The sequence below is a fragment of the Melospiza melodia genome, chromosome 19 (genome assembly GCF_035770615.1).
Source record: "Melospiza melodia melodia isolate bMelMel2 chromosome 19, bMelMel2.pri, whole genome shotgun sequence".
NCBI classification, from domain to species: domain Eukaryota; kingdom Metazoa; phylum Chordata; class Aves; order Passeriformes; family Passerellidae; genus Melospiza; species Melospiza melodia.
In genome coordinates, this window is record NC_086212.1 from 11,296,323 (window position 1) to 11,317,789 (window position 21,467).

Consider the following 21,467-nt stretch of genomic DNA (forward strand, 5'->3'; position numbering starts at 1 on the left):
GGAGAGAGAAATGACTGCTTGGTGAGGTTCTGTCCTTGTCTGTTTCCTTAAAGCACTGCTAGAGTTTGAGGCCATTGGGTTGCTCTGTTTTAGCTCACAATGCCCAGATTCTGGCTCATGTGGTTGTGCAGATTTTGCAATAACTGGAGGAGTTCTTTGGTTTTCCTGAGTAGCTCCCTGGGCTGAGCATCCTGTCTGCATGCAGCCGTGGCAGTGCTCTGGAAATCAATCATCTGGAGCCAGTGGTGACAGGTTCCTTGCCTGGGGCTTTAAAAATAAATTGCCTTTAAAAAAGCACCTGGTGAAGCAAACCTCGTCCAGAGACCTGATGTTAAATATTTCCACATCTTCCTGTGGATGCAACTGAGCTCTTGCTGTTGCCAAAACAATGTTTCCCAGAGCAAGGCCACTTTCTGGAGACAAGGTGTGGATGGGTGCAAGCCAGAGGTGAAGGCAGGGAGGCAGAAATCCCCTGCTCCACCTCTGCTGTTCCTTCTGCCTGGCTCAGCCTACCCATGCAGCACATGGAGTGGGGGACCTGCCTTCTGGAGGCACATTGAGACAGATTTTGGGGGATTATTCCCATGATTTTGGAGGATTATTCCCATGATTTTGGGGGATTATTCCCATGGATTGGGGGATTATTCCCATGAATTATTCCTATGATTTTGGAGGCTTATTCCCATGGATTGTGTTAACATTTCCCCTTCAGTTTCCTGTGTAAGCTGAGCAGCTCTGGCAGGAGCAGGAGATTGTGTTGGCTGCCTTTTCTTCCTTTTTCTCCCCATGGAAGGCACCCTCAGGAGCACTGCAGTGACATTCACTTCAGCAGGCTCTGCTGTGAGTTCCTGGCACAGGTGAAAAGGGAGTGGGAAGGAGCAGCAGCCTGTGTCCCGGCTCTTCCTGAGGGAGCAGTCCCTGAGAGTGGCACTGTGTAGGTTTTTGGGTGGGTAGATGCAGGTGCTCACCACCTTGCACATGAGCTGCCCCAGCAGAGGTTTGGTTGGCTCTGCCAGCACAGGGATGTCTCACATCTGGGGACAGGGGTGCTGGACTTGCAGGAGCAGTCATGCTGGGAAGCCAGGCCGTTCCTGTAGCTGCAAGGAGAGCCTTGGCATTCAGGGTGTGTCCCCAGAGCAGGTCACCAAGCCAGCAGAGCGGCTGCCTGGTGATGCCAGCTCCCTGGCTTTCTCCAGCCTTGCATTGCCACTCAGTGGCAGCAGCCCTGGTTTGCTGTCCCCAAGGAGTGCTTCTGGGTGGCCTTGGCATTTCTGCTTTGTGGCAGTGGTTTAAGAGCAGAGCTCAGAGTGAGGTGTGAGGAGGACCTGCAGCATTTGGGAGAGGCAGAGCAATGGCTTGCAGGATGTCTGCTTGTCCACCCTGCCTGGGGAGAGATGTCCCAGCAGTGGCTGTGGCTGCTCCTGTTGTGAGTTCTGTGCTGCCTTCAGGACTGACCCAGGAGGTTTAGGATCCACGTGAAATGATGGTGCAGCTCCCACACCCTGGCAGCAAAGTGGAAGCAGTGTAGCAAATCCACGGCCAGCACGGCAGCAGATTGAGACCAGAGCAAGATCTCAGGCTGGTTAAACTGTGAGCTTAGTGCCAAAATTGAGGGGTGGCTTTCTCTGCAGGTGGTGGCAGTAGGTGCAGTGGCTGTTCTGACCTTCCTCATTTACTGCAGGGAGGTGATTTGGGGAGTTTCCTGCCTGTTACTGTCAGAGTGACACCCTCCCTTAGTGGAGGACATGGAGCCGTGGCGGAGTTAATGCCACAAAGCAATCTCTGTGTGGTAAATGCTTAACAGAGATTGTACACCCATCTCTCCTGTGCTCAGCGTGGGAAAATCCAGAGAGGGCTGGGAATTGTTCCTTTTCTCTTACTGCTCTCACCTCTGGTTGGTGAACAGCTTCCAAGAGGGACTGCATTGAGAAGTTTGGCCAGCACACCGTGGACCGTATCACCAGGGATGACCACGCCATCTGCACCACGGAGTACTCCAGGATTGTGCCTTTGGAGAATGGGGAGGTGAGCCTGCAAATGTGCCTGTTTCCATCCCTGGAGTGTGCAGGGTCATTCAGGGGCTGTTGGTACTCCTGTTAACTCCATTTGTGGATACCACTTTTAAGTGTTCAGTTCGACCAGATGGGATTGATGGAGAGCTTGGTTGTAGGGATGTGCTCCTTGTTGATGGAGTCACAAAACTATCTTGTGACAGAACTATCTAAGGCCAGAGGTTTTTTTCCTCAATTAGCAAAAAAGACACCTTGTAGAACTTGGGGGATTTCACCTCAAACTTCAGGATCACTGATTGGACAGAAGCCAAAAAGTCCCACCTGAGCAATTTACTAGAAAAAGAAGAGCACAAAGAAACTAATGGCTTTCATGAGGTGTTTTACCAGGAGCAAGAAGGTCTTGCACCTGGCTCAGTTTTTCTCTGTAAAGAGTTTTGTTATTTTGCCTTTTATTAAGACCTTTTTGTTTCCAACACTACCACAAAAGCCATCCTGCTGATTTTATACCTAAGGTAGCTGAGCTATCTTGGGTGTGAAATAGATCTCCAAGATCTTGAGGATCTCCAGATCTCCAAGAGACCTGGCTCAAGGAGACCCTGTTTCAATTGATCTCCTCCCACCCCACAGGGTTGTACAGATTTGTTCTCACACATTCACACAATAGTGCTCTAGCTTCCCCTAGAGCAATGGAAGCCCAGCCTGCTCTTTTCCCTCCTCCATGCACAGATTGTTGTGTCCCTGGTGAACGGGCGCCCAGGAGCCATGAACTTCTCCTACTCCCCTCTGCTGCGGAACTTCACCAAGGCCACCAACATCCGCCTGCGCTTCCTGCAGACCAACACTCTGCTGGGCCACCTGATGGGCAAGGCTCTGAGGGACCCCACGGTCACCAGGAGGGTAAGGCAGGCCTTGGCACCTCGTGCTGCTGAGGTGGAGCTGTTGGCGGGCTGTGCAAGCCACCTCTGGGAGGGGATGCCCTGTGGGGAATTTCTCAGTCTTGCACCCCCTAAAGCTGAAGGCATCTGCAGCAGGTGCTGCTGTGGCTGGAGATGGAGAAGACACCAACAGTGTGGAGCTGGGAAACACCTCTTGGTGTCACATGTGGCTTTCTGGCTGTGCTGGCAGCCCCCACGCACGGCTGATGGGCTCTGTTGGAGGTGGTGGATCTTAACCACAGCCTGCAATGTCACTGAAAGGGAAATATCCCAGCACACCGTTTTACTCGGCAAAGTTCTGCTGAATCTTGAGTAGAATGGTTATGAATCTGGTTTGTAAAAATAGTAATGGCCATCTTTTCCTGTGCTTTGCAGTACTACTACAGCATCAAGGATATCAGCATTGGAGGGCGCTGCGTGTGCCACGGCCACGCCGACGTCTGCGATGCCAAAGACCCCAACGACCCTTACAGGTACAAATGAAAGCATTTGAACTGCTGTTCTAAGAATGAAAGATGATAGCAGAGTTAGTTGTGTCCTGTTCTGAGCTTGTGATGGTGCCATAACTGCTGCTCGTGGCTCTGCCTTGAGAAAGCAGCAGAAACTGCTCCAGACGAAGTAGCAAAAATCACACTTTTTGTCAGACTGTTTTTCAGCCAGATCAGCTCTCTGGTTGAGTTTCCCTGCCCACAGCTTTGCCATCCCACTGGAGCAGAGTGTGAGGATACTGATGGAGGGATACTGATGTAGAACTGGGAGATTTTCCATCAAAGTCCTGAATTCCATTCAGGAATTCAGAAAGTTCCATTTCTGAACTTGAGCCGAGGAGTCTCCTGCTTCCCATGTGGCTTCTTAGGCACTGGGGCAATGCTCTCATAAGTAGATGGTCTCCCATGAAACCAGAGACTGCTTCCCATTTCTGCTCATAAGAACCGTAGATTGGTTGTGTGCATATCTGAACAACTCTTTGCAAAAGAACAAGAGTGTGTAAAGAAGTTACATGTTGGCTAATGGAACTTCCCATCTGCCTTGCCAACTTGGAATGCCAAAGGGCTGCTTCAGACCATGGAAGTGTTGCTTTTAGCCATCTGTTTGCAGCTTGAATGTTGCCTTCATGAAAGGGCTGGGTAGATTCAGCTGGATGAGGGGAGCTTGTATTTCTTTCTCATCAGGATCATGTAGAACTTTTGGATCATCTAAAATAAAATTCCAGTGGGTCCCAGCCAAGGTTAAAGCTGTTAAGTATTAAAACAAAGATGTATTGGTAAGCAAGCCTGCCTGAGTCTGCCAAACTCTCTGACAAAAGGAAGTCCATAAATATTTGAATGTACAGTTCTTGTTTTTTAGACATTGGTGCTGCTGGATGCAAAGTGCACCTGTGTGCTGGGACAAAAGGCTTCATGGGGACAAGGGATTCTTTAACATGGAAATGCCAGGACCTTTCTTGGGTGTATCAGTGGCTTGGGGCTCTCCAGGATGGGAGGGAAGGTTGAACAAGGAGAGATATGTTGGATATCCTTGTTCAGTGCCACTTCTGCTTGCAACCATCTCTGTCTCCCGAAATTCCTCTCCTCCATTCTCATTTGGATGCATTTGGCATCTTCACTCTTGGCCCCAGGCTGTTGTCTGATGTTGCAGCACATGTTGGTAAGCAGCTGTTGCATTTCACCCAGAGCAGATCACGCTGGCCTGAGGGAGGAAACATTTCCTACTTGTGTGCTTTGTACAGTCAGAGCACAACAGCTGTAAGTCCTTTGGGATACAGCAGGGAAAAGTGCTGGATAAATGGATCTTCTCATGGCACTGCTGTACCCTTTAGCAAGCCCAGGAGCACAGGCAAGTCAGCAGAAATCTGATCCTTTCAGTTGAGAAAATGAGTAATTGATGAAATGCTGCCATTTCCAGGCTGTGGGAGCAGCTGTGTCCAGCCCTCCATTGGAGTGGGCACTGCTGGTTGGGATCCCAGCCCTCCTGCCCTGGCACAGCACAGAGCCAGCCTGGGGATGTCTGTAGTGCCACATCAGCTGGGGCTCAGACACACTGACCCCCTTGAGACACAGGCCCAGCTACCAGGAACTCATCCTGTCTTCAGCAGTCTGTGTGGTGTGCCCCTGCACATGTCCTGCCTCTTCAGAGTCTGACAGCAGCTGGGCCAGGAAATGCAGATAAAGGGATGTGGATTGGCCTGGTCCTGTTAAAAACCCAACAATCTCAGCCTGGGGGAAGGTCTCTGCTGTTCATTTTAGCTTCCCTCTTCTGCACATCCCCATGTTTCTTGTGCCTGTTGCCCAGAAAGGCAGGATGAGCACTTTGATAGGTGAGGTGAGCTAGAAATCTTGGCAAAGGCTCAGGACATGATGAAGCATGTCCATGAGCTGACTTCTGGCCATCAGTGACAGCATTCGTGCAACTTTGGAGAGTTTGTGTGAAGTGTCAGGCTACACAGGCTGCACATGCAGCTGTTGGGCTGGCAGCACATGTGAGCCCTGTTTGCAGGGACCTGTGGGCAGGTACAGCCTCCTCAAGGCTCCCTGCACTTCTCAGAGCTTTCTATCTTTGCCCTGCGTTGGAATGGGCTGAGTGAAACAGAGAGCAGGAATGTTTCCCTGCTTAAAGGTGAACACCAGCAGGATGAGGCACAACTCTTTCTCCTGGCAAACCCTTGGAGCAGTGAGATCAGAATCATCAGGGACCTGCCTTGGAGAGCCCAGACAGGAGTTGTGTGCTGACAGACTGAGTGAGCTCAGGAGAGCCCTACAAGGGTTCTGCATCTGCGTGGTAAGAGCAGCTGTTCCTGTGGCTTCACTGCCCTGTCACAGATGCCACAAGCAGGAGAGGAGACACGCAGAGAGTCCAGCTGCTCCTTCTGTGCCTGATGCTGAAGGTAACCACCAAGGCAGCAGCAGCTGCTGGTCAGAAGCACATCCACAGATGAAAGATGCTTTCCCACTGCTGCACCCTGAACTCCAGCTTCCCCTTTCCCATTTGGAAGGCAAAGCACCATGTGTGCCAGGTTTGTGCCATCCATCAGTCTCTTTTTACAGGTGGCTTTTTCTCAGTACAGTCAGAAACAGAGGAAGGGGCTTTTTTTTCCTTGATTGTTCTCAGATGTCCCAGCCAAATCCTGATGATGTGGTGTTTGTGCTGCTCTCAGTTCTGCCACAGCTGCTCACTGGAAACTGTTTAGTCTCTGCTGTTGAGCATCAATTCCAGCGGGAGGACTGCGGTTTCATTTCTTACAGAGGATGACCAGGAAATATGTGCTGTGTGCACACAGCCGCTCCCTCTTCTCCCTTGTATATACTCAGTCAATGAAACATGTAAATATTGTGGTTTATGCACATTGGCCTGTAATTCATTAGCAGCACAGACTCGGCACAAGGTGCGGTGAAGCTGCAATAGCTGAGCTCTCTGAGAGGTCATTGCTAACTCTGGACAGCAGAGACTAAATAAATACCTCCTTCTCCTCTGAAATGACCAACTTTACTCATGCAGTGCCATCTTCTTGCATTCTGGGAACTGAACCAGTTCTTTTCAAACATCTTGAGCCTTAAGGAGCCCGGGGTGTGTGGCTGGAGCCACGTCCTCCAGTCAGGGAGATTAACACTGCTCTGCAGGTTTATAAGTTCCCTGACTCAGTGACCATCTTTCTCCACACGCATGTGTATGGATCTTAATCTTGCTCTCCAGCTGCTGCTGTGGAAAAAACAATAAAATTTGGTTTCCTTGGAAGTGCTGAGTGCTGGTCAGCCAGGTGAGAGGTCTGTGGGTGGTTGCATTCTGGGGACACAGCCAAGGTTTGCCTCTCATTGAGACTCCCTCTTGGGTCTGCAAAACAAAGAACAAATTTTCTAATGGTTGTTTCAGGGCTGTTTTCTGCCACTTAAGCTCCAGCCAGGGGTTCAGTTTCATGCCTGGACTCTGCCAGCTACAGCCCAGCCTGTGAATGTGGGCAGGGATGGGGCATGACAAGTGCTGGAGAACTGATGGCAGCCACGTGTCCCATGGCATCTGCAAGGGAAGGGCTGGGAACCCCTCTGCCTGAAGCAAACATGCTGAGTGTGGATCCTGCTTGCTTTCCCCCAAACTTTCAGATCATCCCATTATTTTCATTAAAATGAGGTCACTTGTGCTGCTGCCTCTGTCTGGCAATTCACTATACGAAGATTTTCAGGTCCCACGTCTTAAAATTACATGTAGGTGGAAGCTGTGGCACTCAGCTCGCTGCAGAGTGTCTGCACTCCTACACTTCACCCTGAATGACTGCTCCTTTTGTTTCTAACGTTTTAAAAGAATTACATTTATTTTTAAACGCGCTGCTTTTGAATGGAAAAGCATTGGAGGGAGGGAGAGATGGGAGTGGCAGACTGGCCCTGAGGGGAAATGAGTAATTGCACAGATAAAAGCTGGAACATGCTGTATTAGCCATAAGTCTAACACAACAGAAAGCGTTTGTGTTGGATGGGAATGGCCCTGTGCTAAGTGGAGGCTTTGGGGCTGATGTCACTGACGTTAATGAATCACCCCGGTGGTGGGGCAGGGACGAGATCCATCCATCGGGTGCCTGTCGAGATTCCTTTACCCAGCACAGCCCTGCCTGGAAAGCAGGAATGCAGTGCACAGGGACTATGGGGCCAGCATCTACTGAAATTTCTAATTCAAATTTCATACCCTCCTCCCTGCAGCACAGGTGTGCCTGGAGGAGCAGACAGCCCCTGTATATCCCCATCCCTCTCCAAGCTCTGGGCTATCATTTTTTTCCTTTCATGCTGCCCCTGCACAATGCTGGGGACACATCTCTGTGTCCCTGCACCATGCTGCACTCTCTCAAATAATCAGCTTCAGCTCAGTTTCTACCACTGCCACCTCCAACCATTTCACATTTTACTCTCTGCAGAGCTGGCTAGGCAGCGGCAGATTTTTCTCTTATCCTTGTCTCCCTGTGAAGTAAAAGAATGATGGTGGAGGAGAAGAAAGGGAGAGAATGCAGCTGGAATAGCAAAGTTTGGCTCAGAAAAAACAAATAAATCAATTAAAAAGTTGGGGAAAAAAGCCTTAGAAGGCTCTTTTCCAGAATATTGGGATTAGAATATATATTGGGATACCACTTGTTCGCGGACCAGATCAGCGACAGCGATGCACAACACAGTCACACAGCAGGGTCACACAGCAGCTCCACATCCCTATCATCACCCCAACCTTGTCTGTGCCCTTTCCTGTCCCCACAGGCTGCAGTGTGACTGCCAGCACAACACCTGTGGTGGCTCCTGTGACCGCTGCTGCCCTGGCTACAACCAGTTCCCCTGGAAGCCTGCCACCGCCGACAGCGCCAACGAGTGCCAGCGTGAGTGGGGCTGGGTCAGCCTGAGACAGCCCTGATGAGGGGAGAGATGAGGGAATCTGGCTCCATGCTCTTAGAAGGCTAATTTATTATTTTATTAAACTATAGTAAAGAATACAGAAAGGGTACAGACAGAAAGTTGACAAGAATGATAATGAAAACTCGTGACTCTCTCTTCCAGAGTCCTGAAACAGCTGGCTGTGATTGGTCATTAAATAAAAAGAATTCACATTAAACCAATCAAACAACCACCTGTTGGATAAGCAGTCTCCAGATCACATTCCAAAGCAGCAAAACACAGGAGAAGCAATCAGATAATTATTGTTTTCATTTTTCTCTGAGGCTTCTCAGGAGAAAAAATCCAGGCAAAGGGATTTTTCAGAACATATGATGGTGACAGGGCTGGGCTCTCTCTTCCTGCCAGGCGCAGCCCCGTGCCCTGCTGCAGGGCAGCTGCTCTCTGCACTGCTGGGGTGATGCTGAGTGGGACTGGGTGGGCTGGGGGCAGTGACACAGCAGGGAGGACCCTGCACAGCAGGTGTTGGTGCTCAGGTGAGGCTCACACAGGGAGGTCTCTGAGGTCCCTGTGGGAATTTGGCTCTGCTTGCCTTCCAGTTCCTCCAGTATGTCCAAGGGTTCGTGCAGGTGAGTCTCATTGCTCAATTCTGTCTGCAAGATGAATTAGGTTTGGGTGTGTTTACATACAGGACATCTTTATTTGTCCAGAGGAACCTTTGGTCAGTGCCAACAGCGGAATTTCTGGTGCACTGGGGGCACAGAGCTGCTCCACACAGTGTCTTAGAAACACAGGGTGGCAAAGGATCTTAAATCCTGGGAGTTTCTAAAGCCCCCTCACCTGGTGCTGGGTTTTACAGCTCACTTCTATCCAGGGTGGGATAAAAGAGGCAAGAATGTTGCTCTCCAAACCAGGCTAGTCGAGGCCCCACAGTGTGGTGATTTTTCTTTCTCGTCCATACACGCCTGCACATATTTTACTTGTGATTTTGTGCCCACTGCACTCTCCTGGTTGCAGACCAGACTTTGTGAAGGAATTGCTGCTTCTGTGCTTTTGAACTGAAAGAGTTGAGAGAGCTTGGGAGATCCTGTAATCCCCCAGATGCATTCAGGCATCTTTCCTCACGGAAAACCAGCCCATCAAACCCAGGAGGGAGAGCTGACACCTTGAGATGCAGCTGCTGACTGAAGGACCTCTGAGGTGGTTTAGCTCCTTTCTCTCTGTGTTCCAGCCTGCAATTGCAATGGCCATGCCTACGACTGCTACTACGACCCGGAGGTGGATCGACACAAAGCCAGCAGGAGCCGTGAGGACAAGTTTGAAGGGGGAGGTGTTTGTATTGACTGCCAGGTAGGCCTGAAGAGCTTTCCTTCTCTGGAAAAGGCTTTTGCAAATGTTTGTGTTTGTTTCTGCTGTCAGCCTGGAGTTCAGCCTCCTGGACCTCTCCACCAAGCCCCTCTGTTATCTAAATTAGGTCTCTGCCTGGAAATTTAGTCTCTTTGCCGTGGATTAAAGGAGTGTGCACCTGTAATGAGAACATCACTTGGGTTTCTCGCTGTTAGTACCCTTGTAGTACCACTACTTCCTAAAGCTTTAGTTTGCTGAGACACCAGAATTGGGAGGCACAGGTTGCTGCCCAATGCTGCCCATTGTGTAATCCCTGCCTGGTTCACAGTGCTCTGGCATCTCCCTGGATGTCTCTCTGCCCACCAAAATGCCAGTCTTCAGTCTCTGTGAAAGTGGGAACATAGCTCTTCCCTTCCCAAGGTGACGGTGACATGATTAATTCATGCACTGGCATGAAACTTCTGGCTGTGCTTCCTTGCTGGAAGGAAACAGGTTGCTCCCATCCTTGGAGCACAAAGTGGTCAGGACATTTTACCATCTGAAAGAAGTGAAACGGGCTCAAGGTCAGGTATGAACCTAAAACTCACTCTGTGTTTATGGGAGGATGCAGTTGGCAGGAAGCGCTTTGTTCCCAAGTCGGTGTATGTGGAATTTTGAGCAGATTTGGGTCTTTGGTGTGCTGCTTCCTCTGTAACCTGGAGCTGTTAGTAAATCTAGCAGATGAATGTGAATCCTGCAGGCAGAGGAACTGATGCCTCTCCAACCCATTGTCTTTCAGCACCACACCACTGGCATTAACTGTGAGAGGTGCATCCCTGGCTATTATCGCTCCCCCGACCATCCCATCGATTCTCCTTACGTTTGCTACCGTGAGTGTGGCATCCTGCTGGCCTGGGTGACACAGGGCTGGGCTGGGCTGGGAGGTTTCCTGCTGCAGGCAGTGTGAGGCTCACTCAGTGCCACTTGTCCCTCTCTGCAGGCTGTAACTGTGAGTCTGACTTCACCGATGGCACCTGCGAGGACCTGACCGGGCGCTGCTACTGCAAACCCAACTACACCGGGGAGCACTGCCACGCCTGTGCCGAGGGCTACCTCAACTTCCCCCACTGCTACCGTGAGTGCAGGGGCACAGCTGGCAGCACACACGCCCAGCAGCTCCAGTTCTGGCTCTTGGGATGTGCTTTCCTGTCCCACCAGGACTTCTTTCACATTTGGTTTGGGTGGGAGCTGCAGCAGAGCTGAGCTGCTCTGAACACAGAGTCAACAGGAGCTTCCCATTTGGCTGGGGTTTCTTCTCCCACTTTCTTATGAAAGATAGGCTAAAAAGGCCTGTCATGGTTTGTTGTTTAGTGGGACATCTGTGCTTTGTTCCATGTTCAACATTTTTATTCAGCCTGTTCAGCTTTGGGACTGTCAAGTCTCTGATACTCCATCAGGATTTCTCTGAGTGTGTGTGCTGACATGTCCAATGTGTCTTTTCTCTGCACAGCCATTCCAGCTTTCTCTCACAACAGTACTGGAGAACAAGTGCTTCCTGCAGGACAGATAATAAGTAAGCAGTGCAGTTTTCCTTGATGCTTGGCAATGCTGTCATTTCTGTTATGCCTCCCATCCAATGCAAGATTAGATCTTACTGGGCACATACGTTGTATGGGACAGCCCTGAGTGGTTTTAGGACAGTACAACCATCAGCTGAGTTGGGGGGAAAGGAAGTTTCATGATCCCCTTTTTACAGATGTGGAAGCCCTAGGCTAGAGTGAGTGTGATTTTTTTCTGCCCTCCCTGTGAGGAACCTCCCCCAAAAGTCACAGAGGGGCTGTGGCTGAGCGGGGAGCTCTGCTGTGGGCACCTCTGAAGGGTCGTGCACAGGCAGCCACTCGCTCTGTGTCGCTCCCTCTGTTGTTTAGAGAGCTCATCCACGCTCTCATCCCTGCTTCCCACACCTCCCTGCTCTCTCATGCTCACTCCTCTCAGTTCAACTACTCCCTTGTGCTTTTTTCAGTCTCTTTTCCCACCGAATCCTCCCCTGTCTCATGCTCCTCAGCACACTCCAGATAACCTTTTCCTTCCTTCTGATATTTTGAAGTCTGTATCTTCCAGACAGGTTTTTTCTTTCCTGAGCTGGAATTTCTCACTTCCCTTCTCATTTCCTCACCTCCCCCTCCCTCTGCTTTTTGGATGATGTTTGTCCTTGCCTCTCCCAGCCCAGCACCCCACACCACTGCTGTTGGTGACAGCAGGGCTGGCTCAGAGCCTTGGCACTGCCTGCCTGGCACACCCTGCCCTGGAAGTGGGAAGGTCTGGGGTGCAGCTGAGCATGGAGTGACCAGAGAGAAGCTGCCTGATTAGCCCAAGGCTGTGCTTATTCCCACACAACCCTGACTCAGCTCTGCCTGGGCTTGTGGAAGCAGCATTTGCCTGCCCTGTGTGCTGCCCTGCTGCCCACCCTGCACCTTCACAGCATCATGGTGCTGAGCCCTCCCAGCCAGGCGTGGGTGGTTAAAGCATTCTTATCTGATAGGAAGGGTATGGAAACAAATGCCTGAGCATTTGAGCTGCCTCTGTGTCCTTGTGGGACCTCAGGGCTGGGCTGACAGAGTTGGACTGACATCCCTGTGTAGTGTGTGTTGCTGTCCCCTTGCAGACTGTGACTGCTACGCGGGAGGGACAGAGGGCAACGCCTGTCGCAAGGACCCCCGGGTGGGGATGTGTGTGTGCAAACCCAACTTCCAGGGCACACACTGTGACCAGTGTGCCCCAGGCCACTACGGGCCCGGCTGCCAGCGTGAGTACCCAGCGGGCAGTGTCCCCAGGCTGGCCCTGCTGGCCTTCTCCTTGTTCTCCACCCGCGCTGGGGAGGAGGAATTCCACAGCTCTGCTTCCAAGTGATAAATTCCCATGACTTCTGCACTTCTGCTGCTGTTTTCCACCCAGCCCTGACCCTCCAGCATCCTCCCAAGCTGTGGGGGACTCTGGAGGAATTCGCTATGGGCCAGGCATGCTCACTATCAGCTCTGTTCCCCATGCTTTCTCCAGCCACTGCTCCTCTACCCCAGATGCTCTGGTTCCTTTCCTGGGAAGGCTGAAGCCAAAAATCCTGCTGAATTACTGATGACCTTGTTGCTTTGCAGCCTGCCAGTGCTCTGGCCCTGGTCAGTACGATGGCACCTGTGACAGTGACACGGGGCAGTGTCTGTGCCGGACGGGCTTTGAAGGGCACTCGTGTGACCAGTGTGCTCCAGGCTACTTCAACTATCCTCTGTGCCAGTGTGAGTACCTGTCCATCATGGGCCTGGGTGGGGACACAGCCAGAATCCTCTGGCAGGGGACTGAAGGGCTCGAAAGTGGTTTTGGAAATTATGTGCCATGGGCAGAGACTGATGGTGTGAACGCTTAGAGCAGCACCTGATGCCTGCCTGAGAACCCCAGGAAAAAGGCATTTTGCCATGAGCTCTGCCCCGTGCTCCCAGCTCAGGGGGTGTTCTGTGTGTTGCAGTGTGTGGCTGCAGTGCTGTGGGGACGCTGCCAGGAGGCTGTGACTCTGCTGGGAATTGTTTCTGCAGGGCTGAGTTTGCAGGGCCACGCTGTGAGCAGTGCAGCCCTGGCTACCACTCCTACCCCCACTGCTATGGTAAGCACCTGCACCTTCAGCTCCTGCTGCTCTAAAGAACATAGCTGTTCTTGCAAGACTTTGGTGTTTCTCGGTATCAAATCCATGCAGTTTGCACTGTGAATTTGGCAGGCTTGTTTTGGGGGTCATGGATCATAGCAAAGCCTGGAAGACAAAGCAGTTTTTATCAGTCACACTTCCTCATCACAGCCCTGCTGTGACCTGGTGTCTCAGTTTATGCCCTTTTTGTGTGTGTGTGATTTTAGTGCATTAGCCTACTAAACTGCTGGGGAGCACCGAATGGGCTGTAAAGACCCCTCAGTGCATTTTCCTGGTATGGCTGTGAAAATACTGCACCATTGACCAAGGGATTAAGAAATTAATATTTCCTGATGGAAGCGGCTGATTCCTGGGGGCTGAATGATGGTTCAGAGCAGCAGTGCTTGGTCACAGATCTCAGGGGTGATCAGAGTCCTGCTCTTGCAGCTTGCTCCTGCGATCCCCGGGGTGCAGTGGACAACACCTGCAGCCCAGCCGGGCAGTGCCGATGCCACGGGAACTTTGCAGGGCACACCTGCAGCCAGTGTGCCCTGGGCTTCTATGGATTCCCCAGCTGCACACGTGAGTAACACCTTGCTGCTCTCTGCAAGCGCTGAGGGGAGGGTGTAGCCACACTGAGGTTGGTCTCTTCTGCCAAGTAACCAGACAAGGGGAGATGGCCTCAAGTTGCACCCTGGGAGGTTTAGGTTGGGTATTAAGAAAAGAAAAAATTCTTGACCAAAACAGTTGTCAAGTATTAGCACAGGCTGCCCAGGGCAGTGGTGGAGTCACCATCATTGGAGGATTTAAAAATCATGTAGATGTGGCACTTGAGGACATGGTCTGTTGGTGGGTTTGGAACTGCTGGGGGAACAGTTGGGTGATGATCTGAGAGGTTTTTTCCAACCTTAATGATTCTCTGCTCCCATCCATTTCCCTGGGCACTGCATCACTCCTGGACTATTGCTGCTGGTGCCTGCAGCCCCAAGTCCTCTGAGCAGAGTGTCCCCACCTCCCTCCCTGTCAGCAGCCCTGACTAGAAGCCAGATGTACTCTCATGTCTCCCAGCAAGAATTTACTGCTCATTAAAAAGTAGTCTGTGATACAATTTCCATGAAGCAACAAAAGAGCATCATCACCCTCTTGCACAGTCCTAAATGTGGACTCTGAGCCCTGCCAGCTGGCAGAGCTCTGCTCCCAAATGCTGATGCCGGCAGTATGCCTTTGAAGAGGCTGGAGGCAGAGATGAAATGCTCTCACAGGACTTCAGTAGTCACTTTTTTTTTTGGTCTCACAAAGCCATAGCCAGATTGCAGAGCTGGAGAAGACCCACAGCAAGGAAAGAAAAGAACCACCTGATTTTTATATTTTTTTTAAGTCTGTGGTTTCCTGAGCAGTCTTTAGCTGTTGGCCAGTGTGGGGGTGTCAGCCTGGAATGTCTCCTTTGGCAGGGGTTTGAGGTGTGCTGGCTGGGCAAGGAAGGCCTGCCCAGCTCCTGGCAGCTTGCTGACCTTTCCTGTGATAGGGCAGTGGGATCTCTGTGCATTCATGGGCAGCAGGTCCTGCAGAAGTTGTGGAACCATTGCCCAGCATCCGCAGGGCAGACCCTGATTGCCAGATGCTGCTCTGGAGTGTTTGGAGTTTTGTAGGGTCTGATATGTCACTGGCAGCTGACTTTTGGGGGATGAGATCACACCCCTTCTTCTCAACCAAAACTCTTCCCTGCCTCTGAAATACACATAAGTGTACGTGAATGGCTGTGATAAACATTGAGACTTCCATTGTTCTTCCTAACAGATGGGGCGTTTTTTTACCAAAAGCAAAGAATGAGAATTTTATTTATAATCCTGATTTTGGTGAAGGTCAGGCAGACAAAGGAGGCAGTTGCTGGGCAGCCCTGAGTGCAGCAGCTCTCTCCCCTCTCTTGCAGCGTGCCAGTGCTCCCGGGAGGGGTCCCTGCACGGCTCCTGTGAGCAGGACACGGGGCAGTGCAGCTGCCGGCCCGGGGTGACGGGGCTGCGCTGTGACAGCTGTGAGCCCGGTGCCTACGGCTTCCCCCACTGCCAAGGTACCCCCTTCCCTCATCTCTGCCACAGCCCAGCCTCTTGGGTGTGGTAAATGCATTCAGCATCCCCCAAAAGCTTTGCAAGGGGAGAAATGACCCCAGTTCTAGCGCTGTAAATCTGTTCTTCTACCCCTCTTCTCCAGTGGGCTCCTGTAACCCAGCAGGGTTGGAGACTGCAGATCCCTCGCTGGCCCCGGTGAGTATGAAATGAACCTACCACAACCCCTGCAGGTCATTCTGTATGATCTGCTTTATCTCCTTTTGGACCAAGTCCTTCCTTAGGCTCAGCCAGAGCAGCAGACCCCACGTTCAACCACTGCAAATTCTCACCTGCTCTTTTCTCCCCCGCCTTTCCCCAGGGCTCCTGTGCATGTCGGGCATACGTGGAAGGCCCAGCTTGTGACAGATGCAAGCCTGGATACTGGAACCTGACTCCAGAGAACCCCTATGGCTGCCTGAGTAAGAAAATGGCAATTGCACAGCCCACAAGTTCCCCTCTGTGGTGCAGGAGCTAAACCCAAGCCAGTGAGCACCATCACTGGAGGACTGGAAGTGATGGCCTTCCTTCCATCTTCACCCAGAAGTGATGTGTCAGAGCTGGAGTCCTCTGGGTGGCCCTCATGTGGAAAGGGGAAAGACTGGAGCCTGGAGCTTTTTCCTTGGGATGAAGCATAGGGCTCATACAATGAGTTACGCCATTCTCAGCCCTCCCTACAGACACTTAATTTTTCATGGCCAGATATGCAGAAAAGGCAAATATCTTGGGTAGCTGTGTCCTCAACAGTAGCTGTCCAAAATGAAACTTGAGCCCTTGTGCAGGGCTACCTTCTGCTTAAGCAGTTCCTGGCTCCACTTACCCCAGCCAGTCCTCTGGTGTGGTGGGTGCTGACCCCATCAGGTTATTTCTCAGGGGCTGATTGACCTTCTGGCTTTCTTGTTCATGTCCCTCTCCTCAGGCTGCAAGTGTGACACCAAGGGCACCATCAGTGGGATCACAGAGTGCCGGCAGGTGGGTTTGTTCTCTGCTTCCAGGCTCCCCTGAGTGTGCTGTGTTGGGAGTGTTCAGCTCTGTCTGTCCCAGCAGCTGCTGGAGAGGCCCCAGCACTGAGCTCTCAGCTCTTGCACCACAATCTGGGCTCGCATGAGAATGTGGGATTAAGACCTGTCATAAATTAGGCACCTAAATATTTCTGTGTCTGTCCCAGGATGCCTGGATTTTTGTTTGCCTGCATTGTTGGGTAATTTAAGTTATCTGGCCCTTATCTGGCCCACCCACGCGCAGGAAGCACTGTGAAGCATGAATCTCAGTCTGCTGCTTCTGCAGTGTCTCAGACCAGAACCCAAATAACTGAGGAACAGCTCAGCCATGACAAGCAACAGGAGGGAATGAGTTTCCATGCCTGCTTCTCTCCCAGGGCGATGGGCAGTGTTTCTGCAAAGCCAACGTGTGTGGGAAGCTCTGTTCAGCCTGCAAGGATGGCTACTTCAACATGGAGAATGCTAATTACTTTGGCTGCCAAGGTGAGCCCCTTCTCTGAGGTGTTTGGTGAGTGAGGGGCCACAAGAACTGACCCCACTGCACAGACTGACTGGTTGGTGACCTTGGAGAAAAGGGGCAAGAGATAACCACCTTCTGTTTTGGGTCATCGTTTTTGGGGTGATGCAGTTAAGCATTTTAAGTCTACAGTGGTAGTGCTGGGTTGATGGTTGGAATTGGATGATCTTAAAAGTCTCTTCCAACCTTGGTTCTGTGATTCTATACCACAGCCCAGAGCATGGACTGTGGCTCTGGAGACCTGTGGTTGTGCTTTTCCACTATTGGACAGAGGTCTGTCAGGCTGGGGAGCAAACAGCCAGGTGAGGTACCCCTTTGGGTACCAGAAACTGGTGTGTTTGAACCACTGGTCACATCCTTGCTGCAATGCCCCTTCCTCCTGCTGGGAGAGGGTGGGCACGGATACATGGGGTTGGCCACTCTCCCCTGTATCCATGGGAAGAGGTAAAAGAGGAGATCCCACTCTGCACCTTATCCATGGGAAGATGTAAAAGAGGAGATCCCACTCTCTACTTTGTCCATTGGAAGAGGTAAAGGAGGAGATCCCGCTCTCCCCTCTGTCCGTGGGAAGAGGTGAAGGAGGAGGTGGGCTGCTCTGAGCCATCCCATGCAGCACTGGCAGGGCTGCAGCTCCTGGCCACCCTGAGGGTTTGCAGACCTTGTTCCATCGTCCGCCTGGAAATAGCTCCGCGCTGAGGTGGAAGGAGAGTGTCCATCCAAGTGGGGCCGGGGCCAGATATGAAAACGGATACAATGGAATAAAAATAGTGGCCCCAGGCTGTGGGCCTGCTGGGGATGTGCCTTTGATGAGCGAGCAGGAGCTCGTTAGCACGGCGGGAATGTAAACAGGCGCTTCCTCCCGCAGGCTGCCGGTGCGACGTCGGCGGGGCGCTGGGGCCGTCGTGCGAGGCGCGGAGCGGAGCCTGTCGCTGCCGGCAGGGCACACGGGGTCCCACCTGCACGCAGTAAGCTGCACCTGGGCATGCTCTGCCTCCCACGGTGCCCTCTGCCACCACGGGCATGGGGACCTCATCGCCCGGGCTGCTGTCGCACCGGCCTGGCGGAGTGTCCTCTGCCGCTCCCTCCGGTACCCTGCAGGTGATGGTGCTCTCTCTCTGTTCCCCAGACCAGCACGGGATCATTATTTCCCTGACCTTCACCACTTGAAATTCGAGCTGGAGGAAGGCACCACGCCGTCGGGCCGGGCTGTGCGCTTTGGCTACAACCCCTTGGAGTTTGAGGGCTTCAGCTGGCGAGGCTATGCACAGATGTCCTCCATCCAGGTATGCTGCTGGCTGCAGCCCAGCCCAGCTCCCCGCGGGGAGGATGTGGCCAGTGGAGTGCTGATGTGCTTTTGGCACACATCTTTGACCCCAAGTGCTCCTGAAACCCCCAAGCCACAGGATGGCCAACATAAACAGCGCAGTGTATATATAGCCTGTTTGTGCAGATACTTCCTGTAGTGCTGGGGGTGGCATAGACTGATGAGGGGAAAGATCCTAAACTGGGAATCCCATGACATCCTAATCTATTTAGACAAAGGTGGCAGCATGGTGATTACTTACAGGGATGTCTATAAACACTGTCTCTCCGTTTCCTTGTTCCTCTTTCAACTGACTCTGCTCTTTCCTATAACTCTGCATAACCTTTCCTCCCCTTTCCAAAAATAAGTATCTCCTCCTCAGCTCCCGTGTTCAGCTTGGACCTCTTGTTACCCTTCAGCCTTTGCCCTTGCTGTTAGCTGGTTTGCTGTAACAATGGTTTATGCTAACCTGTAGTTGTGTAAGCCCTAGAAGTGAAGCTGTTTCTTCTTTTGACTCTTTTTCTCTCTCCTGGGTGGTTTCTTCTGCATGGCCTCTGCGAAGTGTGTGCACGTTTGGGGATGGAGTACAGGGCAGTGATTCTCTGACAGTCTTGTTCCATGTAAGATGTTCCTTACTCTGGTGCATGTACTTTCAGTTTTCTTGACATTTTTGTGCTTAGGTGAAATCACAGAGGGGCTGTTTCCCACTGAATTTTAGGTAGGAGCTAAGCAATGAACTCCAGTGGGGCTCCCTTGAGAAAATCCCAGCCTTAAAGCTTAAGGATGGAGCTCAAGCTCATAGCTGCAGTGTTGCATTGGTGTTTTAGCTAGAAATGGACCTTGATAGAAGGGCTGGCATGTGGCTTTTGGCTGGCAGGTCTCACCTGTAATTTGTTATCATCAAAACCCTCCCAGTGTGCTCTCCATGGGAAGATGGTGTGTAACTGGAGCTTTGGAGAGCACATCTCTCAATAGAAGTCTCCCTGGGCAGGAGGTTATTTAAGCCTAGGATCTCTTTGGAATGGGTCAAACTTGAGCATCTCCTTAGCCAGGGCCTTGTCCAAGCAGGAGGAGAGCAGATGTGCTGTGAGTTGTATGGTCCATTAGCCCTGCTGGTCCTTAGCACTGCACATTGCTGAGGATGAGGCACCAGCTCAATTCCCAGCCTGTTCTGTAGGCAGCTGGGCAGAGCCCCATAGATACAAGGGCAGGGTTTGGTACCAGGTGGCTGGTTGCAGCACACTGACAGCAAAAGCAACAACTCCACATAACCTTTCCCGTGTAATTGTGTGTGCCCCAGAACGGGTGAGCCACCCTGCTGTGCCCCAGCATCCTCCAGGTGTGATCACAGCCTTCCCACCCCCTTCTACAGGCAGGCTGCTCCCTGGGTGGCTGTCCCCAGGTGTCCCCAGAGCAAGGGACAGTGTCACAAGGTGCCATAAGCAGTAGGGTCCGTGTGCTTGTCTCCTCCTCGCGCTGTGGCATGCTGCTTTGGGAGCAGTGAGGGCTGTGCTTGGGCTGGCAGTGAGGGTGGTGGAGGTAACTGAAGGTGTGCTCTGCTTCTCTCCCCTTTCTCTCTCCCACCAGCCCAAGGTAGTGGTGACTGTCAATGTGACCTCCCCCGACCTCTTCCGCCTCGTCTTCCGCTACGTCAGCCGGGGGCCCGCCAGTGTGCAAGGGAGGGTCTCGGTCCTTGAGGAAGGAAAGTTTAATGTTTGTGCCAACTGTAAGTGCATTTTTCACTTCTGGACTAACTCAGAGCGTCCCACGCTGCGACACTGCTCCTGTGCCCCTTCTCCTGCCCCCAGGTGTGTCCGTCCCCAGCGTGCCCCTGTCAGGCGTCCGGCCAGAGCCGTGCCTGGGCTGGAAGGGAGGGGGAGCAGAGGCAGGCAGGCAGGCAGGTAGGGCAGGCGGGCCAGGCCCTCCCCAGAGCGGGTGGGCGCTCAGGAGCTGCCCCCCCAGTGATGTGTGCCCCGTGTGCTCTTTTGCTTTTTGCAGAATAAGATCAGAGTCACTGTAGACGTGAAGGAGGCAGAGCTCTATCTGTTCCATGTCATCCTGAGGTATATTAATTCAGGAGGGGCCACTGTGTATGGCACAATTACAGCTTATCAGCCACGAAGGAGAGGTAAGGATCCCAGACTGCTCTGCTTCCCTGTGCCATCGCCACCTCCTCCCCATCCCAGGCAGCCTCCTGCATCATCCTTTCCAGAAGACGCTTCCATATGGCTTTACCCATTAGTCCTGCTCTCCCAGCTGAAAGGCTGATTTGAGTTTGCAGCCCCCTTTATTTACCAAAGCTGCAGCAAGGTGGGCCCAGCCCTGGGGCTGCACACTGAGGACTGACACCAGCCAGGCTGGTGGGAGATAAAGCTGTTGTACAATTCCATACAACCTTCCCAGCACAGGACGAGATCACCCCAGTGCCCCAGGAAAAGCTGAGCTGACTTTCCACAAGAGCAGAATGGTTCCAGTCTTTGGCAGCTGGATGTGGTTTTATTTACCAGATGCCTTGACGTGGCAGTCCTGCCTTGCCTGTGTGCTTCTCCCACACCAGACTGCTGGCTTCACACATGGTGTGAGGCTTGGAAGTGCCATGGAATTACACACATTTTACACTGGCATTGCACTCTGGTGCAGTGTCCTCTCATCAAACCATGAGCTGATGGAGAAGAGCCACCAAGAGATGTCTCAACAAGCCTAGAAATCTGGACAGCAAGTTTTCTGGGAAACAATCTGAGCAAGACAACATTGAGAACACACCTGAGGCCATAGTGGGTGGTTGGCTGGCTGGTTTTACGCCTTGGGATGCCACAGCCACACTGTCCTGCTGAAACTCTTCCTCCAGGCCACACATCCACAGCACAAGGCTGTCAACACTGACTACCTAATTTATCAATGTGTGAAGTTCTCTCCTCTGTCTTGAGCTGGCATAGGTTCTGCCTTTGATGTGATATGCAAGGTTTGAAATGCCAAAATATTATTTTTCTGCTGCCTTTTTTTTTTTTTTTTCTTTTTGAGAGGAAAAATGGCTTATTTTTTATGTCCAGTCGTATTACACAGCAAAAGAACAAGAAGAGCAGGAGCCATGGTCATGTTTTGGGATCCCACCAAAGGTCGGGAAGTATTTAACTTGTCCTGTCCAAGCAGCAGAGCTCATTTGCCTTAAAAAGTGCTTCACTTCTTGTGCACAAGCAATGTGATTTTTCTAGTGCTGAAGGCAAGCAGCCAAACTGGTGCCCCA

The 21,467-nt window shown here is 51.9% G+C and overlaps 1 protein-coding gene across 1 annotated transcript in view; it reads left to right on the plus strand.

The window, feature by feature from the left end:
• Window positions 1-21,467, plus strand: part of LAMA5 (laminin subunit alpha 5) — an 87,782-nt gene that overhangs the window by 37,165 nt on the left and 29,150 nt on the right. Inside the window, exons 4-23 of the mRNA XM_063172537.1 lie at window positions 1,907-2,025; window positions 2,739-2,909; window positions 3,323-3,420; window positions 8,176-8,291; window positions 9,536-9,654; window positions 10,430-10,520; window positions 10,631-10,765; window positions 11,141-11,203; window positions 12,296-12,436; window positions 12,783-12,920; window positions 13,148-13,282; window positions 13,748-13,882; window positions 15,231-15,368; window positions 15,509-15,561; window positions 15,725-15,824; window positions 16,322-16,374; window positions 16,781-16,886; window positions 17,786-17,885; window positions 18,047-18,203; window positions 19,811-19,949. Of these exons, the coding sequence (XP_063028607.1) occupies window positions 1,907-2,025; window positions 2,739-2,909; window positions 3,323-3,420; window positions 8,176-8,291; window positions 9,536-9,654; window positions 10,430-10,520; window positions 10,631-10,765; window positions 11,141-11,203; window positions 12,296-12,436; window positions 12,783-12,920; window positions 13,148-13,282; window positions 13,748-13,882; window positions 15,231-15,368; window positions 15,509-15,561; window positions 15,725-15,824; window positions 16,322-16,374; window positions 16,781-16,886; window positions 17,786-17,885; window positions 18,047-18,203; window positions 19,811-19,949 (2,307 nt within the window). The remainder of the gene's footprint in view (window positions 1-1,906; window positions 2,026-2,738; window positions 2,910-3,322; window positions 3,421-8,175; window positions 8,292-9,535; window positions 9,655-10,429; window positions 10,521-10,630; window positions 10,766-11,140; window positions 11,204-12,295; window positions 12,437-12,782; window positions 12,921-13,147; window positions 13,283-13,747; window positions 13,883-15,230; window positions 15,369-15,508; window positions 15,562-15,724; window positions 15,825-16,321; window positions 16,375-16,780; window positions 16,887-17,785; window positions 17,886-18,046; window positions 18,204-19,810; window positions 19,950-21,467) is intronic.